Source organism: Brachyhypopomus gauderio, chromosome 18 (assembly GCF_052324685.1).
Source record: "Brachyhypopomus gauderio isolate BG-103 chromosome 18, BGAUD_0.2, whole genome shotgun sequence".
NCBI classification, from domain to species: Eukaryota; Metazoa; Chordata; class Actinopteri; order Gymnotiformes; family Hypopomidae; genus Brachyhypopomus; species Brachyhypopomus gauderio.
This window is the reverse complement of record NC_135228.1, coordinates 13,567,516-13,593,629: the sequence shown is the minus strand read 5'-3', so window position 1 is coordinate 13,593,629 and position 26,114 is coordinate 13,567,516. Positions and strand designations below refer to the sequence as shown.

The 26,114-nt window shown below is 43.1% G+C and overlaps 1 protein-coding gene across 4 annotated transcripts; it reads left to right on the top strand.

The window, feature by feature from the left end:
* Positions 1-1,565: 1,565 nt before the first annotated feature.
* Positions 1,566-26,035, top strand: LOC143481685 (ubiquitin domain-containing protein 2). Of its 4 annotated transcripts, none has more exons than XM_076979786.1 (9): positions 12,353-12,491; positions 23,046-23,130; positions 23,349-23,621; positions 23,740-23,848; positions 23,946-24,115; positions 24,740-24,900; positions 25,083-25,198; positions 25,371-25,395; positions 25,546-26,035. In XM_076979786.1, the coding sequence occupies exons 2-8, from the start codon at positions 23,046-23,048 to the stop codon at positions 25,387-25,389; spliced, it is 933 nt and encodes a 310-aa protein (XP_076835901.1). In that variant the 5' UTR covers positions 12,353-12,491; the 3' UTR covers positions 25,390-25,395; positions 25,546-26,035. The 4 variants fall into 4 exon arrangements, with proteins under 4 accessions (XP_076835902.1, XP_076835901.1, XP_076835900.1 ...); XM_076979785.1 differs by lacking the exon at positions 12,353-12,491 and adding an exon at positions 20,492-22,645 and having other exon boundaries at positions 25,549-26,035; XM_076979784.1 differs by lacking the exon at positions 12,353-12,491 and adding an exon at positions 20,497-22,645.
* The last annotated feature ends 79 nt before the right edge of the window (positions 26,036-26,114 follow it).

The following is a 26,114-nucleotide window of genomic DNA, read 5'->3' as shown; positions in this document are numbered from 1 at the left end:
GTTAGTTTCAGACCACATGGTTACTATTGGCTGGATATTTCGGGGTGGTAGACAACTGAGAACTCAGTAGTAACACTGACACCACCATAACTGCTAAATGTGATAAATTCATATCAGCACAGTACCCACCATGCCACTACCATATAAGTGTTACTGCTATGCTAAGATTGTTCCCAAGTAATATCTGGTCAGCACTGTGGTCAGAGGCTGACTGATGGTGAAATTAAGAATGGATGACATATTACGCAAGGCAAAAGATGGCTAGTTTGTAGTACAGTATGTACAGGAAAGACACCTATAATATATGCAGTCAAGTGCATCCATTCAAGGATCCAGTGGTCAAGGTGATAGTCTTTCATCAATGTTTGAAGCAAAGCAATAAGAGCCTGATCAATGTAATGACATTTACAGTGGATTTACATTTACATTTGGTTGCATTTTTAATGTGATGAACAAAATGGTGTTTTGTGGCTTTAATAAAACTTGTGCAGCTGTTAGAATAAATATCCATTAGGTGTAGTGAAGATAACCTTTCCACAGTAACATGACTTCTGACTTTGCTACTGACAGCAAAGTGTAAAAGTCGGTTACAAAGGTGTATGAATGCACGTTTATTCATAATACGCATCCCTTCAAAATCACTGTATCGTTTTCACTGTATCGTTCCACCAGAGTGCGCCACAAGTTGGTTTAGGCATTTGGGAGAAAAGATATGCTGTAATAATAATACAATGAAATATGCACGTGAAAAATTAGATTATAAAGAAAAATATTATATATGGTAAAAAAATACGTAACTGGTACGTGCGTGCTATTGGCTAGACTGAGTAAGTGTATCTTGAGCGCAGTCCTGTAGAATTAATGTTCTGTGGATGACACACTTGTCATCACACTAGAATTAATTGTTATTGCGTCCCTGTGCAGATTGTTGTTAGTGATCTTGTTTGGAATATTTTCAGTTGGTTTGAAAGGCGGAAGGGTATCCTAATGCTCTAATACCATGATCGATAAAGACAAGTGCTGCTCAGTACTTATAGATTTCTCAAGATGTGCTGCACTATTCAAAACACTTCTACAGAGATTTATATTAGACAAGAAGTGATGGAACTGACAACAACAAAACATTTAAGACTCGTTTAGGCGACCTGAAAGGCACGTGCCTTGTATTACTAAATGACTTAAGATTGAAAAATTCAATGACACGAGCTAGAACAGGCAGTGGGAGATTCACATATACGCCAGAGCATGGGTATCACAGTTTACTTGTGAGGAAAGCAAACTGAAGAAAGACAAAGGCAATAAACAGACTACAGTAGATTAGTTATTTGACTACATATGAATTTAAAAAATGTCAAAACATAACCCAGCGAAATCAAAATATATGTGTGTATAGTGTACTGATTTACAAATAATCCAGAATAAAAATGCATACATCCATTTTCGACGTTGGGCGCTAAAACATCTCTGCAATCTGTGCCACTTTTTTCCATAGTTAATTTTTTATATATTCTATATTTTGTTGGGGGGGTCATCTTGTGATGATGTGTAGCCCATCCACTCCGCCCCTACCCAGTCTCGACTCTAAGGAGAGGAGTTGAGCAAGGGGGGAGACAAAACGAGACATTTCTGCGGGGGTCGCGCAGTAAAACATCCATGGGTGGTTGTGTGGGCAGTCATCATGATTCTTCGGGCAGTTTAAACGAAAACTCTGACGGAACTGGAGGTAGGAGATAAGTTGCACACCGCAGGCACTGTTTTCGTGGTGGTTTTTTTGTGCTCTCTGCTGCATTCGTGTGCCGTGTCTTCTCTTGTCTCCTGCGCTCACGTCGTGGCGGATTTACCGTCACTTCATGCTCGGTTGCTTCTCGCTGTGTGGCGCGTCCCCGACTAAACAGTCGCCTCCGTTTTATGATTAAAATATTTCATTTGTCTGAGCCTTGTCTGCGTTCAGAAAACCGCTTGAACGCTACACCTTCCACCTAGCTAGCTCCTAGGCTACATATATAAAGAGAATGGAGGTAAAGCGCTAGCCTGAGTGCTAGCTCGAGTCCTTCAGCTACATTTGAAAATGTGGGTCACCGAGTCTGTACCGTAACGCGGAGCAGACCGGACCGGACCGCGTGTGTGGTCGTTATTTATTAGACAGGTAATTATTATCTATAAAGATCGTTGTGCTTACAACACAGTGAGTTTCATAGCGATAGCTAGGTAGATATTTCACTTTTGATGTGTGTGTGTGTGCGTGTGTGTGTGTGTGTGTTTATTATAAAATATACAGCTCTGCAAATTAAAATAATACCACTTTGTGAACTCGCAATGTTTTATTTCCAGTTTTTTTGTCCATCCTCAAAAATGAACTATTGCCATTAAAAGCATCATTTTACAATTTGTGCACGTTTCAGATATCAGCTCTTTAGTGTTTCCGTGTAGTACTCGAACAGCGTTATCTTGTCTGTGCCCGTAGAATTCTTAATGTAACGGACCTACAAATGTTCACACTTAGTTACCCCCCCCCCCCCCCCTATAGGATTTCCGGTTTATGATGTTACAGACGTGAATTCTTTTACCCACTTGTGCTTATGATTTGGGGGAGGGGCTGATGTGACACAAAGGAGGGTGCATGATGGAGCCAATGAAGACACATCACACTAATCCTGCAAAACCTGTTTTCTGCAGAACTGTTATTTGTGAAATTGTCTAAAACATCTGGAATTCTTCACTTCCTTGGGATGCACTCCAGTTAGACCTTATTGTTATTGTAAAAACTGCCATTGGTGGTGAAGCAGTGATCATGGTGACACTGGTTCCATTATCGGATGTCTCTTATGGGCATCATGATATGTGTGCCCATTTGCTCTGTAGCAAAACTTCCTTTATTTTCTTCCAAATCAGCTGCTATGACAACTTTAAAATACAGTTTAAACTGCTAAACTTTTTTCAGGAGCATGCGGTGTGTCCTCTCTGATTTCTTGTGAAATGTATAAACTGGCAGGAGTGCAAAATTAGGTTGTGCCAAGTGTAGTTGAGTTTGAGGCAGCGTATAATCCTGATGACCCCACAACTGCTTATGACTTTTGACTTGATGGGGAGGAGGGGCCAAGCATCAATACTCAAGAGGGTGTGGTCATCACAGCTCAAAGGGGTGTGGTCATCATGCTGCCAGTTTCTGCAGGCGTGTTTACTCAAGACACCTTGAAAGATGCAAGAAAGACAAGAAAGATGCCCATGGCTGCAGTGAACGGAACAACAGGACAGGACAGAAAAGAGTGCAATTGTTGGTTATTGTTCTCAGCTGGACATGCATATCTAATACAGTATGACAGTTTAATAACAATATAACAACAGCTTTAATAATAGATATATTGCAAACAATGTCATTTTAAGTGTCAGTAATACCATAAGAAACATTTTTTAATTAGTTTTTTTTTCTCTCTCACTGAATTGGGTTGGGTGAAATTATAACACAGCAAAACTGAAGAACCCATATAGTACTTCTCGCACAAGCACACTGATCATGTGATGAATTGGGTTGGGTGAAATTATAACACAGCAAAACTGAAGAACCCATATAGTACTTCTCACACAAGCACACTGATCATGTGATGAATTGGGTTGGGTGAAATTATAACACAGCAAAACTGAAGAACCCATATAGTACTTCTCACACAAGCACACTGATCATGTGATGAATTGCTGGGCACTTTTTAGTTCTGCTTTTCTGAGATTGTCAATCAGTCACAAACATGCGCTCAGTTTGTCATTAGTGTTTAGTTTCCGACCGCTGGTCCGCTGTTGACCGCACGTTAAATGGTTGGGGGGGACATGATGGTGACGGTACACTGGGGCTATCAGTGGTGCAGGAGGGTTTGCTCCTTTAGCTCAGCTGGTATAGCACAGGAAGAGTACAGGCCTGGCGTCACACGCATGCCGTCGTACGGACGATTACGGTGCTGTAAGTGCCTGCTATTGTAAAAATGAATGATAAATGGCAGGAGCACAGCTGCGTATAGCTGCTAAGCGTGCAGCTGTAAGATCTGTAGCTATTAGCTACAATTACAAGGCGTGTCTGTCAAGACGATCTTTCTAATGAAGTGGTCGGTGAAGGTAGATTAGTTCGCTGCTTGCATTTTCTTAGATTGTACTCGTCTTATGGACCTCAGAACTTGGAGAAGTGGAGTAGATTTTACACAACATGAATCACCCCGGAGTATTCCCTGCTCAGCTTTGTGCTGTCTTCAAGGGAAGCCTCACTCATCCCTGGTGGTAGGAGGTGGTTTTTGGGGATGCGTGTGAGGTGAAATTCGATCCCCCCTGTCCGCTTTGCATTATGCAGTGTTTAACTCCTCCAGGCAGACAGGCGGCTCAGTCCCCGTGCCAGGCTGCCTCCTCGCTGCTCACCGAGTTGTCATGGAGATGAACAGGCTGCTTTTATCTCTTTGTAGAAGGAGTGACATTTTGTCCCGTGTGTGTAAAGGGGGGGGGGGGGGGATTTGTGACACCTAATAAATGCTTCTTTTTGTCTTTTTTACATCATACTAAGCTAAACCATTTCTTACAACAGAGTTAAAAGCGGCTTACACTATACATACAAAATGTAAACAATGTAAATGAGTCTGTGTTACGAGAAACATTGTTAGGTGATGTCATGGATAAAGTTATTTACAGTGGTAGTAGTCAGTGAAAGGACAGTTTGGAAACCATAAGTTTATGAGAAATGTAGTTAAACTGTACTGGCCGTCCTTAGCTGGAATAGGTGGGGTTGTTTATGTAGAAACATCAACAAACCATTTGTGACCATAAGACAACATACTCGTGCCAGTGACAGGTTTGTCCTACCATGTTTGGCTTAATAACATCTTGAAGTGGAACTTGCCCCATGTACCCAAGAACTCACTTTAACATGCTGAATTGTGTGCAGTTGAAGCCACCTCTGAATTCATAGTTTAGGTCTCTAACATGGCTCTTTGGGATCCAGACAATATTAAGGTAGCTGTATCATTTTTTGTGTATCCTTCATTTTCCACAGGTTTAAGCCATTGGCTTCACTAGGAGTACAGGCTAGCTGAAAAGGTGCTGTACACTAACTGTGCTAACACTGCAGGCATGGCTTTAAGACTCCAACACGGGTCGTGTAACATCAGACCTCAAGGGCATCCACCCGCTCACTCCGACGGGAAGAGGAGAGACGACGGCGGCTACACCCGTGTCCAGGGAAGCCAAAAGTTGTGCAACTTGAACCCAAGGCCCTCCCGAGTCTTGAGATCCAAGCCCATGTGTGCAAGGGTCCCACCCCCCCAAAAAATAAGTCAGCTGTCAGACAGGACACAGAGATGCTTGTTGCATTGCTGCAGTGTGTTTGTGAAGTCCGGTCTGTCTATAGAGTCAAGGGGCTTCGCACAGCGAGTGCGTTTACATGCACTTAATAATCCGATAACTGGAGAAAATTAGATTTTGTCACTAATCCTGTCAACGCGTTTAAATGCACTTGAGTATTCAGATAATGGGAAAACTCTGGGGTTACATGAAACAGTAATCGTATTTGTGGGTGCTGTGTTTAATTCTACTTGCTGCTTCTTTGACAGCTCTGGTTACATTTGCCAGCATGCTCAGACTGAGAAACCTGAAATAGAGTATGGGTATACATGCACTGCTAACAGATTCCAAATTTCTTAATCTGATTTCTAAGCCATAAGGTCATAGATGACCGCTTGAATAATCAGACAATTGGACTAATACAGTTATTAGATTGGATTATTATATGCATGTAAACACACTTAGTGTTGTTTGTAGATGAAACTGCCAGGGTTCTCTCTGTGTTCCTCTCTCTTGCTCTTGCTGTGTTTGTGCGGCCAGGGATTCAGTGAAACTCGCTCCCTCCTGCGTGGACCCGCTCGGCTGGGCCGATAGTTCCCAGATGTCATCGTGGCCTGAGCACAAATGCCTTTCAGGGAGGCCTGCAGCCACTCTGACCCAAGCAGCAGGACATACCTAAAAGACCCCGTTGCATTCTGGGTGTTTTTATGAGGGTCTGTGGTCATTTTTCCTCTCTTTCTGTCTTAATTCCCACCACCCCCACTCCTTCCACACACACCACTGATATATTCTATGTAAGACCTGCTCCTTTAAGAGCCTAATACAGATGGTGCTCATTTGAGATTCTTGTGAAAATTAAATTCACACGCTGTAATCCTGCAGAAACATGGCTGGATCAGTGGGCTGTGGTATTTGCTGTGCTGTCGGTTTCCAATCCGTAAAAAAAAGCTTTTTTTTGTGTGTTAAGCATTTACAGGCCTGTTCAAATGCCTCATAAGTGGTTCCTTGAGCATAATTAGTGTCAGTCTGTTTCAGACCATAAGCAAGACACGAGTTCTTCAGCGTTTAAACATAACCATTGCAGCAACAAGCTTTCTACTAAAAACAACCTTTAGGAGGTTCACTGTCTGCCCCTACTTTGTACTGTTGTAGGTATAGGCTATAATTCTACACTTGCGCTCCTTTGTATTGGGGTATTTGTCAGGCGGGAGTGACAAATGTCTTTTTGGGCAGCCTGGATTCAAAACAACTTGGATGCAGTAGTGTTTGGATTTAGCAGGAAATGGTCTTGGAGTGTAAGCAGCTTCCTACACAAGAGTAGGGCACTCACAAGCTGGGTGGACACTACATGTAAATGTGGGCGCACATTTAACGGGGCGCTGGAAGAAGCACTAACATGGAGGCAGGAGTTCGCTCGTCTTCCCGCGCTGGTGGGAGGACGTAGAAGAGGAGCTAGTTTGGCCAGAGATTTCTCACTGCTTTCTACACAGCAATAAGACGCTGTCTGCAAACTGCTGAAAGTTTTATTAAACTTATTATATTACCTCCAAAGAGTAATGCCGCCTGTCATTTGGCTAACAGTCAGGTTTTGTATTGGTAATTAACCACCCAGTGAAGATTTATTTATTTAATTGTAGCCACCTGTGTATGTGTAAATGATGCTGTCCTCACTAAACTTTCACACTGCTTCAGGCTTGTTCTAAACCAAGTGATTCATGAATTCTTACACCTTGTCATTAAAGTCAAAATGGCTCGTTCCACTGACCACACGCAATCAACCATTATTTATTTATCTGTTATTACTTTGGGCCTGTTATTAGTTTGTTGCAATGACCCAGCTGTAGCAAAAGTGCCCTTCTCTGATTTGCTGGGTTTAGTTTGCTTGGGAAAACTGCGACCGGCATTTTTAATGCTCTCTTCTGGATTGCAACACCTCCTTTACGCTCATGAGATGTACATGCTTATATACCATGTACACCCTTATCTGTCCTTCTGTTTGCAACAATCCATCCTGTCATGCACTCTCATCCGTCCCCTCGTGAACCTTCGTCCATCCTGTCGTGCACTCTCATCCGTCCCCTCGTGAACCTTCGTCCATCCTGTCGTGCACCCTCATCCGTCCCCTCGTGAACCTTCGTCCATCCTGTCGTGCACCCTCATCCGTCCCCTCGTGAACCTTCGTCCATCCTGTCGTGCACTCTCATCCGTCCCCTCGTGAACCTTCGTCCATCCTGTCGTGCACCCTCATCTGCTCCGTCATGCACACTTATCCATCCTACCCGTGCGCCATCTGCTAAACAGGAAACAGGCCGACAAAATAAATCATGCTGTGACATTTATGTCCACTTGAAGACACACATCTTTGAAGGGGCAGTTCATAACAGACAGCTACTCTTTGAGAGTAAACAAGTGGTTTTTCATGACAGCAAGGAGCAGGTGATGAACCCTAGTGTGAGGACCAGGGAATATGGAGTGGCCCCTGTATCTTTATTGTCTCATAGTAGGTATAGTTATAGGTGTTGGTGTGTGGTGGATACAGATGTCATTATAGTGGTTTTCTACACCTTAATAGTATCTTGCCACAAGATGACTGGAATATATTCATGGTGTGACATAACTTGACAATAAGGTTTTAGTTCCTGAGGATGTGGTCAAGAGCATAATGCACTGACAACATCGCCATCGTGATAAAAAAAATGACCAATGTGGCCAAGAGGAACTGTTGAGAACCTTTATTGGCACACTGTTCTTCTGTGCCACTTCTCTTGTCAGATTTGCATTGATTTTGTTCAATGAGATCAGTCAAAGCCGATGGATTACAGCTCCGTGAAAGACAACCTTCGATGGTGCACGATCCATCACTGTGCTTACGCATCATAACCAGAGTACAACCAGAGATCCGACTCTCTGCGGTGTTACACTGCTTCAGGAATTAGGAAGGAGAAGCAGTGTTAGCAGTCACAGATATTTACCACTGACCACTTTGTTTGATCTTATTGTTTTGTGTCTGTAATCAGACATTGATGACTAAGCCAAGACGTAGAAAAACATTTCACTGGTGATTCTCCTCGCAGCAGTATATTTTCTGTTATTGGTGGTGGTGATGGGGAAGGGGTTGGAACCTGCTGCTTCACCACATTACCTCAGAAAGTCCAGCAGAAAGTCCAGCAGAAAGTCCAGCTGGGAACAGCCACTTCCAGCACAGCGCTTGGCTCGTTGTTCCCTGTAGCAGGGTGCGTGGTGGACAGTTCTGTTGGAAGACACTGGACAAGGACCAGGCTCGTGCACTGTTGGACTGGATAAAAAAAAAAATAATAGCACTGTTTTTATTGTGCCTCTTTGAAGAGCTGTGAGATCACCATGGAAACAACAACCCGTCCTTGCTTTGAACTAATGGTCATTCGACGTGGGTACTTCACGGGCCAGAGCTCCAAACACTGCTGCTTATGGTGCTTATGTTACACTGGGTTTTTTTGGGCACAGTTAACACAAGTGTGCGGCAAACGTTATCACTTCTCCCCTGCTGGACAATTGTTCTTCGTCTTTAAGGGATTTGTAAAAGCAGGAAGCCCTGGTGTTGCGACAAAGGATATCATAACAGCCGGTGCCCTGGCGAAAAGCACTGAAGGCCTTGGCCAAGCCACTGCTACCTGTCCCTCCCACTAGGGGGCGCACTCCACAGCACTACAGCCTGATGCATTGACCTACCACCCCTTTGAGCTGGGCCTCACCTGTAGGTGTAAAGTTCCGAATAAGGCGTAAAAAAAAGAAGGCGTGCGTATAGGAAAGCATCGACGTCATGATGTTCTGCTTAGCTGTCCTGCTTGACACATGCAGTTGCACAATTGCGAGTACACAGTCCCAGTACGCAGACCCTTTGAGCTTAGGCCTGCTCGGGTGGGCGGGCCATATTAAGGAAGTGAGCTGACACCTGGTAGTCTCTGTCTCCCTCTGTCTGACTCTTGCACTCAGTGCCTTCCTGTTTGTACTTGACTGCTGTTTTGGGGTCATGGGAGGAAGGGGGGATCACTGTTCTGATTCGGTTCTGATACAGTTTGTCTCTGCCCACTGTCGGAGAGTGACTCATACTCATATTGGAGACGGGCAGAGCAATTTCAGGGTCCGTTAGTTACTGTGTCAGCAGACTGTCGTTGCTGTCATGAAGATTTTGTAAGGCATAGCAAGATCTGTGTACACGTGCGTATGTTTGTGTCTGTGGGGCGATGGACTGTTGATGATATGAAGCGCAAATGTAAATAAAATATTTCTTAGATAAATGCAAATATTCAAATATATTATATTATATTAGACTTTCATTTTTGTAACAATACAAACAGTTATCAATCAAGCCCTGTTCACCTCTGTTGAGGCTTCATGAATGACCACATAAGGGCTCTCTGAACCATAACGGGGAACCGACAGGTATACTTATGTTTTCATCTCCAAAAATGAGAATTGGAAATAAAAATAATCATTCATGTGCCGACACTGTTGGAGAAAGGTTATCAAGGATAACAATTTATTCATCTCCAAGACGTGGTAGATGTGTTAGTAACTTTCATTCAACTATTGGTATTCTGCCATTACTGGAATGGTGCAGATTGTCCAAACCTTATTTGTCTGGGAGAGAAATTTTCTTCATTGTCAAACATGATGCTGGATAATAATGTCATATAATTAAATATTTATTTCACATAAATTAGATTCTTGCATCTCCCTCAATGAACCCATGCTTCTTGCGCAGAAAAAGTAAAAGTGTCCTCAAAAGCCGACTATTGCGGGTGTCAAACCGCCATGCGGCTCCGTTTCGTTGGGTGCCACACAAAAGTGGGAAACCGTGGCCGTTGTCGCTCTCGTTAGCGTTAGCAGAGCGCTCGGCCTTCTGCCCCGCTCGATGGCTCCACGGTGTCCTGGACTGTAAAGGTAGAGAATAATAACAGCCAGATGTTTTCCTTAATAAATCCCTCTTCTTCGCTCTCGGAAAGGTGGCTCTGGCTGCCTGCTGATGTAACTGCTTGGACTCTGGTCGCCGCGTGATTCATCCGTTGTTGGCGGCCGGCGAGCACGTCCAGGGTGCGCTCGCGCTAGCAGCGTCATGCTGGTCCTGCATTCTTTACTGGCGTTGCGGGGTGATGACTTCATTCAAGGATGTGGCCCTTTTCCTTGCGTTTCAGTGGGACACGGACAGCGTGGGGGAAGGCTAGACGGGTGCCAACTATTATATAGTGGCCTGACTTTGTCCGCGGGGCCACTGGCAGTTTCTACCTGCTAAGTGGGCATACGTAACCTTCGTGTGATTGGCTAGCGTCAATGTAGCATCAATATGGAGAGACAAGAACCAAGCCTTCTCTCCCATGATTTGAGCAAAGGCTCTCTTGGTCATGAATGGCTCTGGCACGATCAGGATTCAAGCTCAAGGACCGTGCTAGCCACCATCTCCCTTTCAGGTATTCCTGTACCTACTAGTACCTCGGGCTAGTCCTGGCAGCTAAACCTGAGTTATAGAGTATATACTTGAGCAGTCTGAGGTGCGCAGAGTTGCCAACATGAGGCAGTCTTTTGGCTTTTCAGAGAACATTCCTTGGCAACAGCATGACTGACCTAGCAGGTGTTTGACAGGTGCCAGTGGTTAAACCGTAACATAGGTATATCACCATAACTTTATAGTGTGAGAAATTTCCAACAATCATAGGGCTGTACTCTCATGGCTGCGCTGGGGTGTCACAACCACCTAACGCCACATTTTACTAATTTTGTAGAGCTGTAATGGCACATAACTAGCCAGATGCTAGCAGATAATATACGTTTATTATCACTATTGCAATCCAGAATGATTGTTGTGAAGAGAGCATGAGTCAAATAGATAGGTAACAGATTTCCAAACAAGAGGACCATCAAAAAACGAAGAGAAAGGATGGTGCTCATCAAGACCAGCAGGGAAGACATACCAGGCACCAGATCTAAGAGGAGTAAGACAGAGACAAACAAAAACTGAGTCAGTAACCAGAAACTAGTTGAACCGCTCAGTGTTCTGTACTGTACTGGTCTGAGTTTGAGATTCTGGGAGTTGTAGTGAATTTTGCGGCTGTTGGGACTAGGAGAGAAGAGTTGCGTGACAAGGGCGCATATGAATTATTGTCATTTGTTAATTAGATGGACAGAAATAAATGGCCCCGTGAAAAGGTGGGCTGAGTTTTAAAGTCCATCAGTGTAGCACTGGTGTCGTAGTAGCCCCGCCCCCTCAGACCTGCTCTCTAAGTGCAGGTGCCACTCAGGATTTTGCTCACTTCAGTCAGGAACATAGAAACATGTAGAATTTATCACAGTGGAACTTCGACCACAAACACCACCACACTAAAAACAGATCTCCCAGTTATTAACAAAGTAAAATTGATTTCATTTTTTTATGGTGAAATGGTTCATTGCTGCTGGTCATGAAAATAACAAGCTGCCACGCCCACCCAATATCTATCACACCCATTCAATTTCTGCCACGCCCACCCAGACCCGCTCCGCGGTCTTACACTGTATTTCTGAGCTTGTGCAGTGTCCGCAAAACTAGAGCCCAAAATACCCACCAGTTAAGTGTTTAACCTTGAAACAAGCTGAGTGTCCTATTGATGATATTCTTAGAAATGTGTTTACATGCTTGCAAATTCATGTAATACTCTTTGAATATTATTCAGAAGACCTGTTCTCCTCACAATGTGCTTAGGTTAAGTTGTTATTTGGAACTTTACGACAGGCTTAAGATATTTCCGTGACACACAGCTTACTGAAAATTATACAGTTTTGGCATGCAGCCATAGCTTCTGATATTAATGGCCATCATTCATTTGTCTGCTGTATATGTTGTTACCCTTAAAGCTGGGGTGAGGTCGACCTGGCTTCAACCCAGTGTAACCACATGACCCCAGTGCACTTTCCTGCCCCTCTCACAGTGGCACTAGGGCGCAACCAGCCCCTGAAGAGAGACAAGCCCAAATGGAAGAGCGACTATCCGATGACCGACGGCCAGCTACGGAGCAAGCGCGATGAATTCTGGGACACGGCACCTGCCTTCGAGGGCCGCAAGGAGATCTGGGACGCGCTCAAGGCCGCTGCCCAGGCGTTCGAGAGCAACGATCACGAGCTTGCTCAAGCCATCATCGACGGGGCCAGCATAACTCTCCCACACGGTAACGGAAGCAGTGCGTTTTACTGCACGTGCTATTTCAGTCACCTCTTCCCAATTCTTTATATGTATATATAAACCGCCCGAAGCATTGCTTTATCGAGTGCGCCTGTTTGTGCTGAAGGGTCACGTTATCACGTGGGCCTGCTCTATACATTACAGGCCTATACATTTTAGAATCGAATTAGGTTGTAGTAATTCTTGCTCGGTTATGGAAGCTAACTGTACTGGAGGTCTGTAATCTGAGTGCATTATAAACATTACTTGGCTTCTTTCCTGACAGACCTGATTGTGACCAAGAGGGAAGGTGTTAGCTCTGCTCTTGTAGAATACATTTATATTAAAAATATAAACATAAAGCATAAACAAATAGATACTTACTTATATATACATGCACAAATATTCAGACATCACCTGCCCTCTTTTTGAAACAGGTCATTCACAAAAAAGGCTGCTATGTACAACATGTCACTGCTGGCACCAAAACTGTACTATGGAGTCAGATACGTGACAGTACCACGGAGTCAGATATGTGACAGTACAAAAGCCCTTAACCTGTGAATATTTTATCTTCACTTCTTAGATGAGTGACCTGGTTTTGGACAAAGCATAAACCTGTACATATGCTTTTATATATCTATGCATAAAAAATCCTGCCTTTGAAAAAACAAAACACGCATAAAAAGCAAACAGATCATTTATGAAAGAGGCCAGTGGAAACATGGCATGAATCAGGATTAGGCCCAGAGGATTTTGTCCGTTTGTCTGTTCCCACTGGCTATTTTATCTCCCTCCAGCACATTGGTGGAGATCTATCTGGGATGGAGCTGGGATGTATCACTTTCCTTCATTTGGCTTTTGAAGAAGACACATTTGGTTTCAAACAGCTGTATTTGAGAAAGGATCACAATGTGTTGTGTAAACACTGATTCTAGTGAGCGATATTTTCAGTAAGCACGTAATGAATTCTGTCATATCTCCCTGTATGTCAAACCCCTCAAGCGACTATCAGTTTATAGCCATGTGTGATGGCCACGTACGTCATGAACATTTTCACCTTAACGCAGCTAATTTTGGACATAAAACGGTAAGATTTAATAGTTGAAATGAGGTAATTCATGCAGGATAAATGTTTGGATAATGAAGTCAAGATTATTTTTTTTCGATATAGACAAGCTTTTTGGATTATGGTTAATTGGTTTGATGTTTTGAGCTGCAGAAACCATGAATACATAACAGATGTGTGATTTCTGTTTCTGGCTTTTGTTTGCATCTTTGGGGTCTGTCTTTGAAGTCTGTAGGCATAAACAATGCGGAGACTCAACAAATGTTTTCATGTAGGAAAAGCTGGCAGCTCGGACGCCTAAAAAAAGAGGTCTCTGTGTTTTTAAAAAAGAAATCACCCCCAGCTGTACGTCGCAGTCTGGCTGGGAAAATCAGCTGCAATTCATAAGGGAGAAATGGGCAGAAAAACAAGGATGCGAACCTCCTCTCGGGTCTGCGGCAAGCTTGATCACCAGGCTGCGGCTGGGACCGTCATTAGACAGCCCAATTATGTGTCTCTCATGCATTATGTTTTGCTTGAAAGAACAAGCAGAGACAAAAAGTAAAAATCTGCCCGTACCGTCCCTCAAACCTCAAACGTAGGTAGCGAGGTAGAGATCCGGTAACAGTAGATCCCGTAACAGCCAGTAACTCCCCCCATTTTCAAGAGAACAAGTTCACATTTCAAATAAGTCAGATCCAGTCATCATCATCTTATGTGTCATTAAACCACAAGCTGCATTTTATAATATATATAATATATATGCGCCAATCATGAACTTATTCAAATTAAATAAGGATGTTTGTGACAGCTAGAAATGTTGATCACTGAGTGTTATATACACCTGTATAACACAGGCAGCAGGATAATGGACATATTCGTTGTTAGTGGACTTGACTGGCGTTTCTCTTTAATGGTACGGTCCCGCTCTGGGTCTCTTTACTGCCACTGTTGAAGAAGAACCGCTGAGCTGCCTCCTACAACAGGGGATGCACGTGAGCATGCTTGCACAAAGTAGGTCTGTGGTGAGTGGGATCTCCACACTGTACAGCAGACCCCGCCGCTCGCCGTGACCCCTGTCCCCGAGTGAAACCACAGCAGAGGGGAGTCATAACGAATGTTGGGGGTCTCGTCAGCAGCGAGGCAGTTCCCCTCACTGAGCTCAAGTTAAAGGAAGGGCTGCTGAAATGGGAGTGGTCGGGGACATCCCATCTGCCTCACTCCGATGGAAGTGGGGGATTGTTGCCTCTAAATTCTAAACCTCAGGCCTCCGTGGTTGTGCAGCTCATTGGGGGGGTTTAGCCCGGGTTTATTTACAGCAGTGACAGGCTGCACTCTCAGACTCGCCTGGTTAAAAGGTCAGACCACGGGGGGGCCGTCTCCCTCCCACGTTTACCACCAAGTGTCGGTGGAAGGTGGGGTCAGGCCACTCTACAGCTGTCCACTAGTATTTCTGACCCGGCAAAGGAACTTGAGATGGAGAAAGTGTTGGAAGATAAACAGGCTCCACCGTGTAGCCTGTGACCTTCAAGCTTTTTTGGTCCAGCTTTTTCGAAAAGCTTTTTTTCTGTGTCACTGGGCCAATGGCGACTTGTATTTAAATCTCAGAACACGGCCGCCAGAGCCGCAGGACTTAACGAGCCCACCCCCATCTGAGTCACAGCCCCTCCAAGGGGAGGAGCCTGAGGAAGACATTGTCCGATTGATGCTTTCGAACCTTCCTCGGTGGATCCATTTCAACGTTACAGGCATTGTATTTTGTAAAGCATTTCTGTGGAAGGCTTGTGGTGTTCTCCAGAGAAGTCCAAGCTGTACAGCGTGCCAAAGACACCTCAAAGAGACGATCAGTTCACACAAATGATGTACTGGCACTAACATAGCCAGCTTGTCTGCACGCCGTCCCGGGCTTTTGATGTGGTGATTGTTCATAGCCATCTGGTCTTATTCATTCTCTTCAGTGCTGGGAACTGGATGGTGGCCAGAGCAAAAAAACTCTGTGCAGGGTGAAGGGAACCAGCTTGGCAGTGTAGAGTCTGCTGTCATTCCGACATCTCTACAGATTTTATATGCTAGCGTGCTTTCAGTATTAGCCCTAGATCCTCTGAATAGCTTATGGCCATTTTTTATTCAAGGCCTACAAGGGCACACCAGCCAGTGACAACAGTCATTCCCCAAGTGTACCAGTTTTTCAATGTGACATTTATAAAAAGGTGCTGTAGTAAATATTAATTAATGTCCACGCTGGGAACAACAATGGGTGAATCAATTAATGGAGCACTAGGTAGTTTATTGGCACTTCCAAACAAACATACCAAACAAAGGACTTGGTTTTCAGCTCTTTTTGTCGTGAATGCCAGATTGCTGTTGTGCACATTTTGGATAAGCCTCTGACGATATAGGGATCCAGTCCTGAAACAGAACAGAACCAGCGCCCTAGCAGAACCGTGCGGACCAGCCAGTGGGTGTTACGTTTTCATAGGCTTTCACAGCTGGAATAAAAGCGCACATCCAGATGTAGAGAAAAAGACCAAAAGGGCCAGATGGCTTTGTTCCAGTGGTCCAAAATATAAATTCTGGGGTTACAGCAGCATAGGTATTGCTGCTTCGGAACCTCTAAATGGCAACCTCGATACAACAAATACGTCTCTTATAAGCGAATACAGCACTGCCTTATAAGGCGTTTTCTCGCTTATCCGTGTCTATGTGCATCAGCTTTTAGTCACGGTTCTTCGTCTTTCCTGTGACACTTTTGCCCGATTTGAAACTTGATTTGGAAACTGGATGACCTTAGACTGTGTTCTTTCACACACTTAAGCTAAAGTTCATCTGAAGTGATCTGCAAGGTGAATCACCAGATTCCTTATAAACTTGCTTAATGTGCAACTACGGGGAAGAGAAACAGGAATGAGACAATGGTTTCTTATCAGTGTTATGATGGTCTTTTTTTAGGGATATCTTTATATATGGAAGCACAAGTGTAGTTGGACCACATGATGTGGACAAAACACAGTATCACAGTTTTATTTTACATATTGCTATTGCAGTATGTCTCACAATATATTTACCACACACAGCGTGTTCGAGGTGTCATGGTTAAAGACTAGCCTGTGTTATTTTGACCAAAATTATTTAGATTTACATTGGTTGGATCACATGAATGCTGTGATTCATCAGTTCACCCACACAATATCTGATACTTGCCAGGAAGCTAGCAGCATGCTGTCACAGTTTTTATTTTCAAATTTTTATTCATATACAGTATATTTTGGATTTTGTACTGCGGATGCTAATATTAATGATGTATGAATTTAGTATAGCTTTAATCTGTATCTGTTTGCAACATATGGCCATATGTGCTGGCCTGAGACCCTGTCATGTCACATTCTGGGTATGATGAAGGTGACAACGAAGGTGACGATGGAGAGCGTGGCTGCTTCCCCTGGTGATGAGTCACACCTCGGTCACGGCCAGGTCTCATGCTCGGGTTCTCACATGCACTCAGCACTAGAAGGACCTTCCCCTCACATCCAAACCAAAAACCTGAACCTCTGGGAGTCTGGGGCGACCTTGCCGATGCCGTTATCGGGGTTTTCTTCAAACTCCCCTGCAGGAAATGAGAGGAGTGTTCTTGTTGCGGTGACGCGAGGGGGGGTGCGTGGATCGCGGGTCCCGTGCTGCCCGGCGTCTCTCTCACTGCCCCCCAGCTGCACTCTCACTGCACTTTCACTGTTCACTACCAAATGGAAAAGTGACAGAGGCCGACAGCAGTTTTATTGTTATGACTTCAGAGGGGACGAACTACAGACGGTGATGCTTTTTTTCGATTCCTCTTTACTGTAGGTCACTGCTTGACTTTTGTTGAACTGGACCGTTTCAGGGCATTTTACTTCCTCTCGCAGGCCGTGGGTGCTGCGGGTGTTGCTACTACAAGATGTTGTGATTGGTTTTGGTACTTCTCCTCTCTCCTGTTGTCTCAGTGACCTTAACCAACACACATGCGTACCAAGGTGTGCGAGCTGCCAGTAGGAATTTGTACAACGTGTGCTCCAGCTGTTCAGCAGCTGTCAAAAAAAATGAATTTAGAAGTGAAATTCATGCGTAAAATGTAGCAACGGCATGGCCAGCAGTAGACCGGTGGTAGACGGCCGTCTGCCCAACTCACCCGTGTCCCCGTTTGCGTCTTCTCTCCCATGCAGGCGCCTTGACCGAGTGCTACGACGAGCTGGGCAACCGTTACCAGCTGCCCGTGTACTGCCTCTCGCCCCCCGTCAACATGATCGAGGAAAAGAGTGAACCGGAGGCGTCCGAAGCGTCGGAGGCCCCCGCCGGCGCGGAGGGCCAGGAGTGCCAGCTACGCCTGCGTCTCTCAACAGGTCGCGACCTGCGCCTGGCCGTGCGCACCTGCGACAGCGTGCTGCACATGAAGCGCCGCCTGCAGGCTCACGAGGGCGTTGCGGCCAGCAGCCAGCGCTGGTTTTTCTCGGGCCGCCCGCTCACCGACAAGATGAGGCTGGAGGATCTGAAGATCTCGCGGGACTACGTGGTGCAGGTGATCGTGAGCCAGCCGCCCACCGCCCTGCAGCCGTCCCCGCAGCAGAACCCCACGCCCGTGGAGAACTAGCGCCTGTCCCCGAGTGGGGGACGGGGGTGAGGACGAGAGTCGACGGCCCCTGAGCCCATGCGTGGGGGTGGAGCTGAGGCGGGTGACGTCTGTGGCGGGCGAGACCTCGCCGGCGATCTTCGAGGGATTTGCCTTGGTGTGTGCCTGACCACTCTTTTAGGAGATCACCAAGCCGGGGAACGTTGCACTGGGGAGGAACCCTGCTCCAAAGAGCAGAGACTCTGAGAAGATTCAGCTTGTCGGCCCGGGCGGACATGAAATGTTCTGAAGTGGCCTGTCTTTTAGTCCTCTCCTTTACTAGTGGTGAGAGTTTATGTCTGCAAGGCAGACACAACCCTGTGAACCTGTGGACATGCTCTTAACTTCTGAAGAGGCGACACACAAGTATCAGGGTCGATTTGGCAACACTTTGATAGAGACGCTTCGTGGCTTTTAACGTATTAAAACGAATCATCTTTTGACTGTTTTTTATTTGCTTTTATAAATGGAAAACTGTACTACCAAAAATATTTAGGGAATGTAAGACGGAAAGGGGTTCAAACTGATTTAACACAGACTTTTTCCCGTTTCCCGCTTGGTTCAATCATCGTTTGTCTTTTTATCGCCTCTTACGTCAGGTTTGCATCCAATGACTCTACAGCTCCTACGCTTAGTAGGTATTTTATTAGTGGCTCTCCAGTGGGGACCTTCTGTTTGTGTGGAATAAATTGGCAGTTTGACCTTTTGCCTGGATCTTAACATAACACAAGGGAGTCGCGCCACCATGGAGACGCGAGGGCAAGGCTCCGCCCCTCAGGAACAGGATCGGTCAGCGCCATGTTCGCCCTTGTTCTCATGGAGATGAAGACAGTTAGACAGTGCCACGGTCATGCACTGAGCAAGGCTGCGAAGAGAGGGGAGAGCTTACAGGTATAGAGGTCGGGGAGGAGGGACGGTTCGCCGTCTCTACCGCAGGTTCCTGAACCCCGAAGACGTGAGGACTGAGAAGGGGAAATCGCCTGAGGCTCGTGTATTTGGGGCATGTGGGGTCAACCAATCACATGTAGCCAGAGCAGGTCCCCTCTGAATGTAGCTCTTTGTAAGAGAGAAGGACACTCTTGCTATTTACTGTTTTTAAATGTTTTTAAGTGACACTGACACGTCCGTACCGTTGAAAGAGAATTGCTAAAATTATGGCATATTTTGATGATACAGAATGTGTTTTTAATTAAAATATGATGAACATTTTTACTGCATCGTGTTGTGGTTTCTGACTTCTTAACTTCTGATTTTATTTATGGTAGTGGTATTGGGCAGGAAAATAGATGACCTCTGTGTGGAGTTAATAAGTCTCCCAGCTGAAAAAATCCCAACAATTGATTGTTATTCATCACACATTTAAAATGTAGAAGTAGTTATTTGAGTTTGTGTCCCTTTCATCTAAACCAGAAATAGGACATACTGTATGTATTTCTGCTTTAACCTAGATGACAATGCAGATAGCTATGTCCAAAACCACATACTACTGTTGAAGTTCACAAGAGCAGTCTTATGACCATAAATTAATGGCCTCAGTCTTGTTTTGGTCCTTGTTCCAAAACATTTTTGGAATTGTCCTTATCTTGGGGTAAAAGGCACTTGGAAATTGTTTATGAGACCTGTTAAGTACATGAGCACATGAGGCCTTTTGAGTGACGTTTTTCTACCATTGTTCTGGGCAACACAATTTTACCATTTAATTTTTTACCATAAGGTAATAGACTTTGCATTGAATTTATTTCTAGATCTTTTCTATCAGACATGGGCAATTACAGGGCAGTTACATTTTACAATAGGTACGTTATGTATTCATAAATAAGGCCGTTATTACACATCTCAAATGTACAAGTATATGATTTTTGCCTATATTTAGCTTCAGGAATATCCATGTTGCTGTCACGTAATTGAGGGGATTCACATGTCATATTGGGGTGTATGTTCACCATAATGTAGACATGACATTGCTTCTCATGAGAAATTCATGTACCAAAACAATATAATACCTTACCCATTATCTTACACTACAATGCCCATTAACAACCTGACTTGAAATATACTATACAAACGTCTATACAAATGTGACTGAGTTTAAATATGGAGGTTTTTTTTCTGTGTGAATGCTTTTAGCACTGATTGAAACTTGTGGTCACTTTGGTTTGAACTACCTGATATAATACAAGGAACTGAAAATCTTTCATTCACAATATAGTCGATATAAATAAATCAGCAGAAATGCTTCCCAGGCCAGGCCACGTCTGGTCGTGTCCATGGATGTTACTGTAGTTGATGTAGTTGATTTGATAAAAAGCATAATTACTCTTTCTAGAAGCTCTTTGCATCTCCTACGTGGCTTCAGTTGTTAATTAAGTCACTAGTGCATCTGTGAGTAGTTTAAATGCCCCCCTTACATGCCATCAATGTAAAGTAGATACACAGCATGACTTCTGATGAACATTCCTGTGTCAGTGAGGCAGTGACGTTCTCTGTTGCTTTATAATCGCTCTTGGCTATGAATGAGTGCTTCTGATTCTATGGTTCATTGGCTGGAACAGGTTGGTTTTTCTTCCCTCCTCATTACTCCTACACCCACAATTCAATTCATGAGGTAATTACTAAACCCTTGGAGAACCAAGTCAGTCATACTGGAGCAGGAGAACCAAGAAGCCCAGCAGGGAATTGTGGGCCCTGTAGGCTGTCAAGTGGAAGCACTACCATAAAGCAGAAGAAGCTGGCATCCCCAGCCTTTATGTTTCTTTTGGTTAGCAAATGCAGAAATCCACAGACGTTATAGTTTAAGGCTAGGAAAGTGCTTTTTAGCTGTAACTGTCAGGTCTAAGTTCCAGATACTCTGATTTACCCTTACTTGTCTATACAATGATAATATAATGGTATGGATTAGACCTGGTTTTCTCAATTTTTGAAAAACTTCGATGAAAGATAGCACCCTCATGCTACAGTGTTTCTGAAGCACTTCTAGGCAGGAAGTTGTCTAAAAAGATCACTGTCAGAGAGGTTGGCAATTAATGTAAATTCAAAAGAATAAACTAAATTTACATGTGGTAAACTTCCGTAGTTCCATGGCACCCACAGAATGATGCAGAAAAGTGAAATAGGAAGGAATTATGACCCATGTTTTTTCCCTCTATGCGACCCGTACTTTTCATCCTTATGACAACATCTGGGGAAATGTCAGCGAATGCAACAGATAATATATATTCAGTGTACTGTTGCAAGTTGTTTTGGACAAAAGTGTCTGCTAAGTCTTGTTAATGTAAATATGTACCTCATTTATAATTGTGAAAACATTATTTACCGATCCTGTCCAAACTTATTTGTATGTGCCCATCACAAATCAGGTGATATTTATTCACAGCAGTATGTTGAGGCAAGGCACATTTATTTATAGAGCACCATTCATATACACCAGCAGTTCAAAGTGCTTCACACAGGAAAAGAAGAAGCTTATTACAACCTGAGATCTGTCAGCTCAGGAAGGTCATTGGTGAAAAATATAATAAATAAAAATGAAAAACAAGAACTAAATAGATGTATTCAAATGTATTCAATTTTAATTTATTCAACAAAGAATTTAAAGAAGTCAAATGTGTATTGTTAATTTGAGGTACTACTTGGAAAATATACAAACAATCGTTCATGTATTGTCATTTCAGTAACAGGACATTGGAGTTCCCTAAAATAAATGTGAGAAAGTGTGTTATTCTAAACATCGAGGGAAGGCGTCTCTCTTTCACATTCTGCCGGCAGATCAATCACCAGAATCTTTACATTTCTAGTCATTACTTTCACTCCGTTGCCCAAACGCTGGCCAAACATCTCTTCTCTAAGTAAAACGGCATGTGGTCTCGATTGTGTGGGCTTTATTGATGACATTCAAGAGACATGTTCTGCTGTCATGTTTGTTCCTGCGGTGTGACTGTGTGTGTGCATATGGGAGAGGCCCAGTACTTTTTTAAGTCATATTCTCAGCCTTCTCAGACTTCCTTCCCCATTGTGGCACTGCTATGCTCTTAACGGGACTTTAGATTATTCAGGTTACCTACCACTTGTCAATTTAAAATAGTGAAAAGGTTGGACATGATGCTTCTTAAAATAATAAAAATATTGAAGCTATAAAAAAAGCAAAAAGGTAAATTTACTGGGCAAAACATCAGCCGTGCCTGTCTCTGGGACGGCACAGGATGACTGAATTAAAGGGGTTGAGATGGTCTTTAAGAGACAAGTGACAAATACCTGTCGACTGCCAATGCAAACTACTTATGTCATTACATCATAAAAAACCCACATACCTTAGCTGATGATATAATGGTTTCCCTTTGTGTTGTCCTGAACTGGGAATTTTCACTTCTCTCTCACCTACGTATAAATTCTTTTGTAAGTTCAGTTGTTCTCTCAGTTATTTGCTTTTCTTAGCACACTTAGAAGAGAAACACAGTTAAGACATAAAATGGAGATGGTAGGATTGTCAGACAGATTTCTTTTCATTTGTTAAATGTGAAATACTGAACGTACTATAGACATATTTTACTTGCCTATTAGTGCTAGAATTTCTGAGTGGTCTTGGGATAGGGGTGTGTATGTGTTAGCATTTGTACAGGGACTGATAATATACTGTATGTGTTAGTATTTGTACAGGGACTGATAATATACTGTATGTGTTAGTATTTGTATAGGGACTGATAATATACTGTATGTGTTAGCATTTGTATAGGGACTGATAATATACTGTATGTGTTAGCATTTGTATAGGAACTGATAATATACTGTATGTGTTAGCATTTGTATAGGGACTGATAATATTCTGTATGTGTTAGCATTTGTATAGGGACTGATATACTCTCTCATTTGTCATTTAGATGAATTTGATTTTCCTGTTTGCTCTGCATCTCATTCTTCTTCATGTGGGAGAAAGCAAATCACTTCGAGTCATCAAGCCAAACGGTGACTATTTTTCATCTATTTTCTAGATATATTTTCTTAAATGCACTGATTTGGCATTGTTACCGTTACAACCGTTACTTGGAAATCGAAGGGTATGCATCAGATATTGAATTGAGTATGTTCAGTCTGTATGTTCAGGGCTATTTCCTAGTGCATTTAGCAGGGGTGGCCACCTTATGACATTGCTGCTGGATGATGACCGAACTCAATTCTTACAGTTGTTGCTTTGGATGTGGATGGAGACCCCATGACTCAGACGAATCCTGTTCCGCTACACTGTGGGGACCAGTTTAAAGATGTTGAGATTCACTGGCAGAAGAATGGACAAAGTATTGACAGTAAGGGCAACAGCATAAACGTCGATATCCAGGCGATGCTCGGGGGAAACTACACTTGCCATGACCCCACTGGAGAAGTTCTAAACCATACGCTGGTGCTGGTTAATCCAGTCAGCTTTGAGAAGGCTATTCTGACACAGAACCATAACAAAGGTAAGTGGCTAGAAAATTTTCACTTTTGCCACTGATTTCTGACAACCTAAACCTCCAATATACTTTATGCAACATACTTGACTGTAACCTGATGAAGCACATCTATTTCTATCCCTAGAATTTATAACCTGTCAAGCAAGAAACTATAATGGCATATTTCATTGTTCTTGGAAATGGAATCCTATAAGGAATGGAGCTGTGGTGGTCTTCAAAGCTTTCCGGCAAGGGCAAGTTAAATTATTTCATATGGGAGATACAAAGTGGGAGGTCTAGCCTGCATTAAATTGTTTGATTTGTTTTCCTAAGAAGTTTGGTTTTTCACAGGAACTCGAGTCTCATCAACTGCTCAATGAACTCTGACAACGCCAGTCTCACTTGTGAAGAGCAGACATGTTCGCATTCTGAGGAGATCACCCGCATCAACCTCACCTTGGTGGTCCGAAACCAGTACCGCTTGGAGGAACACCTGAGGACTTTCTTCATCCATGACATTGGTATGAGCTTGAAGTGCCATCTTCTGGTCATGTCATGTTATATCCACAGAGTCACTGAGTTCACCGTACAAAATATTCCCCTTGAGTTATCATGGACTGGAACTCAAATACACTAAAATGATCGGATTTTCATGTTAATTAATAGCCAACCAATTCCAGCTTGTTATGAGAAATTATCTTAGATAATAAAAATAGAAGTAGTTTGGCTGTGTAAGCATTCAGTCTAGTTCTAATATAGCTAAAGTGTAATTATGCTGATGAGCCGTGAATGAACAAGTAATGTGTAATATCATACCTTGAACTGTAGCCATAAATTCAATAGTTGTTATTGTTAATTTTGGTTTCCTGGATTCAAAAGACCATCCCCACCATAACTGGTTTGGGTACAGAGACATTCATTGGTCTAATTTACCATTGAAGTTTTCCTGTGACAATCCTAAAACCTAAAAACGTAAAGCCAATTCTCATGTTAGTTAATTAATTTGTCACAATACAGTATTCTGACTACGAACGGCTACAAAATTTAAATGAGTCTTTCAAATGTTCTGTACATTGACAAATGGAAGAATGTTCCAGAGGCTCGTTGACTATGAGTATATAGTCTGATGTTATCTTGACCCGCAGTCAAGCCAGACAAAGTCACCATCACAAAGGCCGAGGACAACGAGTTCCAGTGGGAGGTCCCAAAAACCTGGAACATTCCATGCAGTTACTTCCCTCTCCAGTACGAGGTGAAAGTCATCTCCCATCGCAAAGACTGCAACGAAATGGGGAACCATGCAGAGGTGAAGATATATTCTATTCACAGTCCTTTCACATGTGCAACAAATCCTTTAATAATTCCATACAGATGCTTTGATGAGATTAAAGGAGAATCAGTCATTAACCAATAAGTTACTATGAATAAATGACAAAATAAAAACATATAACTGCTGTGTAGTTGATTCATCTTTGTATGTACCTTTAGGTCAAATATATCAATGAGACACATTATAACGTCATATCCAGGAAACGCTATACTTTCTGTGTGCGTGCCCATGATCCCTATACTAATCGGGTCTGGAGTGACTGGAGCCAGCAAAGGTGAGTGTGTTTAATGGGCATCACCACAGAGTGTGTGCTACTGCTCATATGTCTGTGTTATTCTTCTGTGGTTAGGCCATTACACTGGCTATAGCATTTACATGTCATGTAGTAGTCACTGAATCATACTTCCACAGATGAGTTTTAAAGTTCTGTATCTTTTACATAACAGGGTCTCCATGAACCATTAGGAAATGGTAAGACAGATGTAATACATTTATTTTATATTCTCCTTGTTTCTGCACTTTTATTTTATATTTTTAAATAATTTGTTATGTTTTATATTAAATTTTTTTAAAATATAGATAATGTTGTTACAATTGTATCTATATTGCTGTCATTTTCAGCAGGTCCTGAAGAACATGCAACGTTGAATCTGACAGTTCCTCACCAAGTTACTCTTCTGATAACCTATCAAGATACACCCTGAATGGCTACTGCTTTTATTGCTTAATTTATCAGATACACTATACTTTATAGCTATAACAAATGGATTGCCATATATTTTACGGTCAATTGTAAGAAGTAATTTATCAGTTAGCTGTGCTACAGTAGCATGAATTCAGCTAAGTTACTGTACTTGAGTCCTGTGCTTATGTACAATTTATCACTTTACTTGCCTCAGAAGCATCAAAAGGACCTGATTTTGAAAAGGGTCAACTAGATACATTTGTACTGTAAATGTATTTAGAAATGTGTCCACACGGGGAAACAGGCAGTGTGTATGTTTAACACAAGCAGGACTGAGCTTCAGTGATTGAAAACTTGCTTCGAAGAAAGAACCGCTTTATTGTACTTAATCCATAATAATAAAGACAAATGTGTTGATATCTGCAACATTAAACTCTAATGTGCTTGACTTTGTAATAAAATGGTTTCCTTTTTATTTACACTTGAGTTGTGTCCATAAGTGTGG

Coding starts and splice junctions, on each gene's coding strand:
- LOC143481685 (XM_076979785.1), top strand. Junction 23,849..23,945: donor TTCAAAGCTTTCCGGCAAGG/GCAAGTTAAATT, acceptor GGTTTTTCACAG/GAACTCGAGTCTCATCAACT. Junction 24,116..24,739: donor TTTCTTCATCCATGACATTG/GTATGAGCTTGA, acceptor CTTGACCCGCAG/TCAAGCCAGACAAAGTCACC.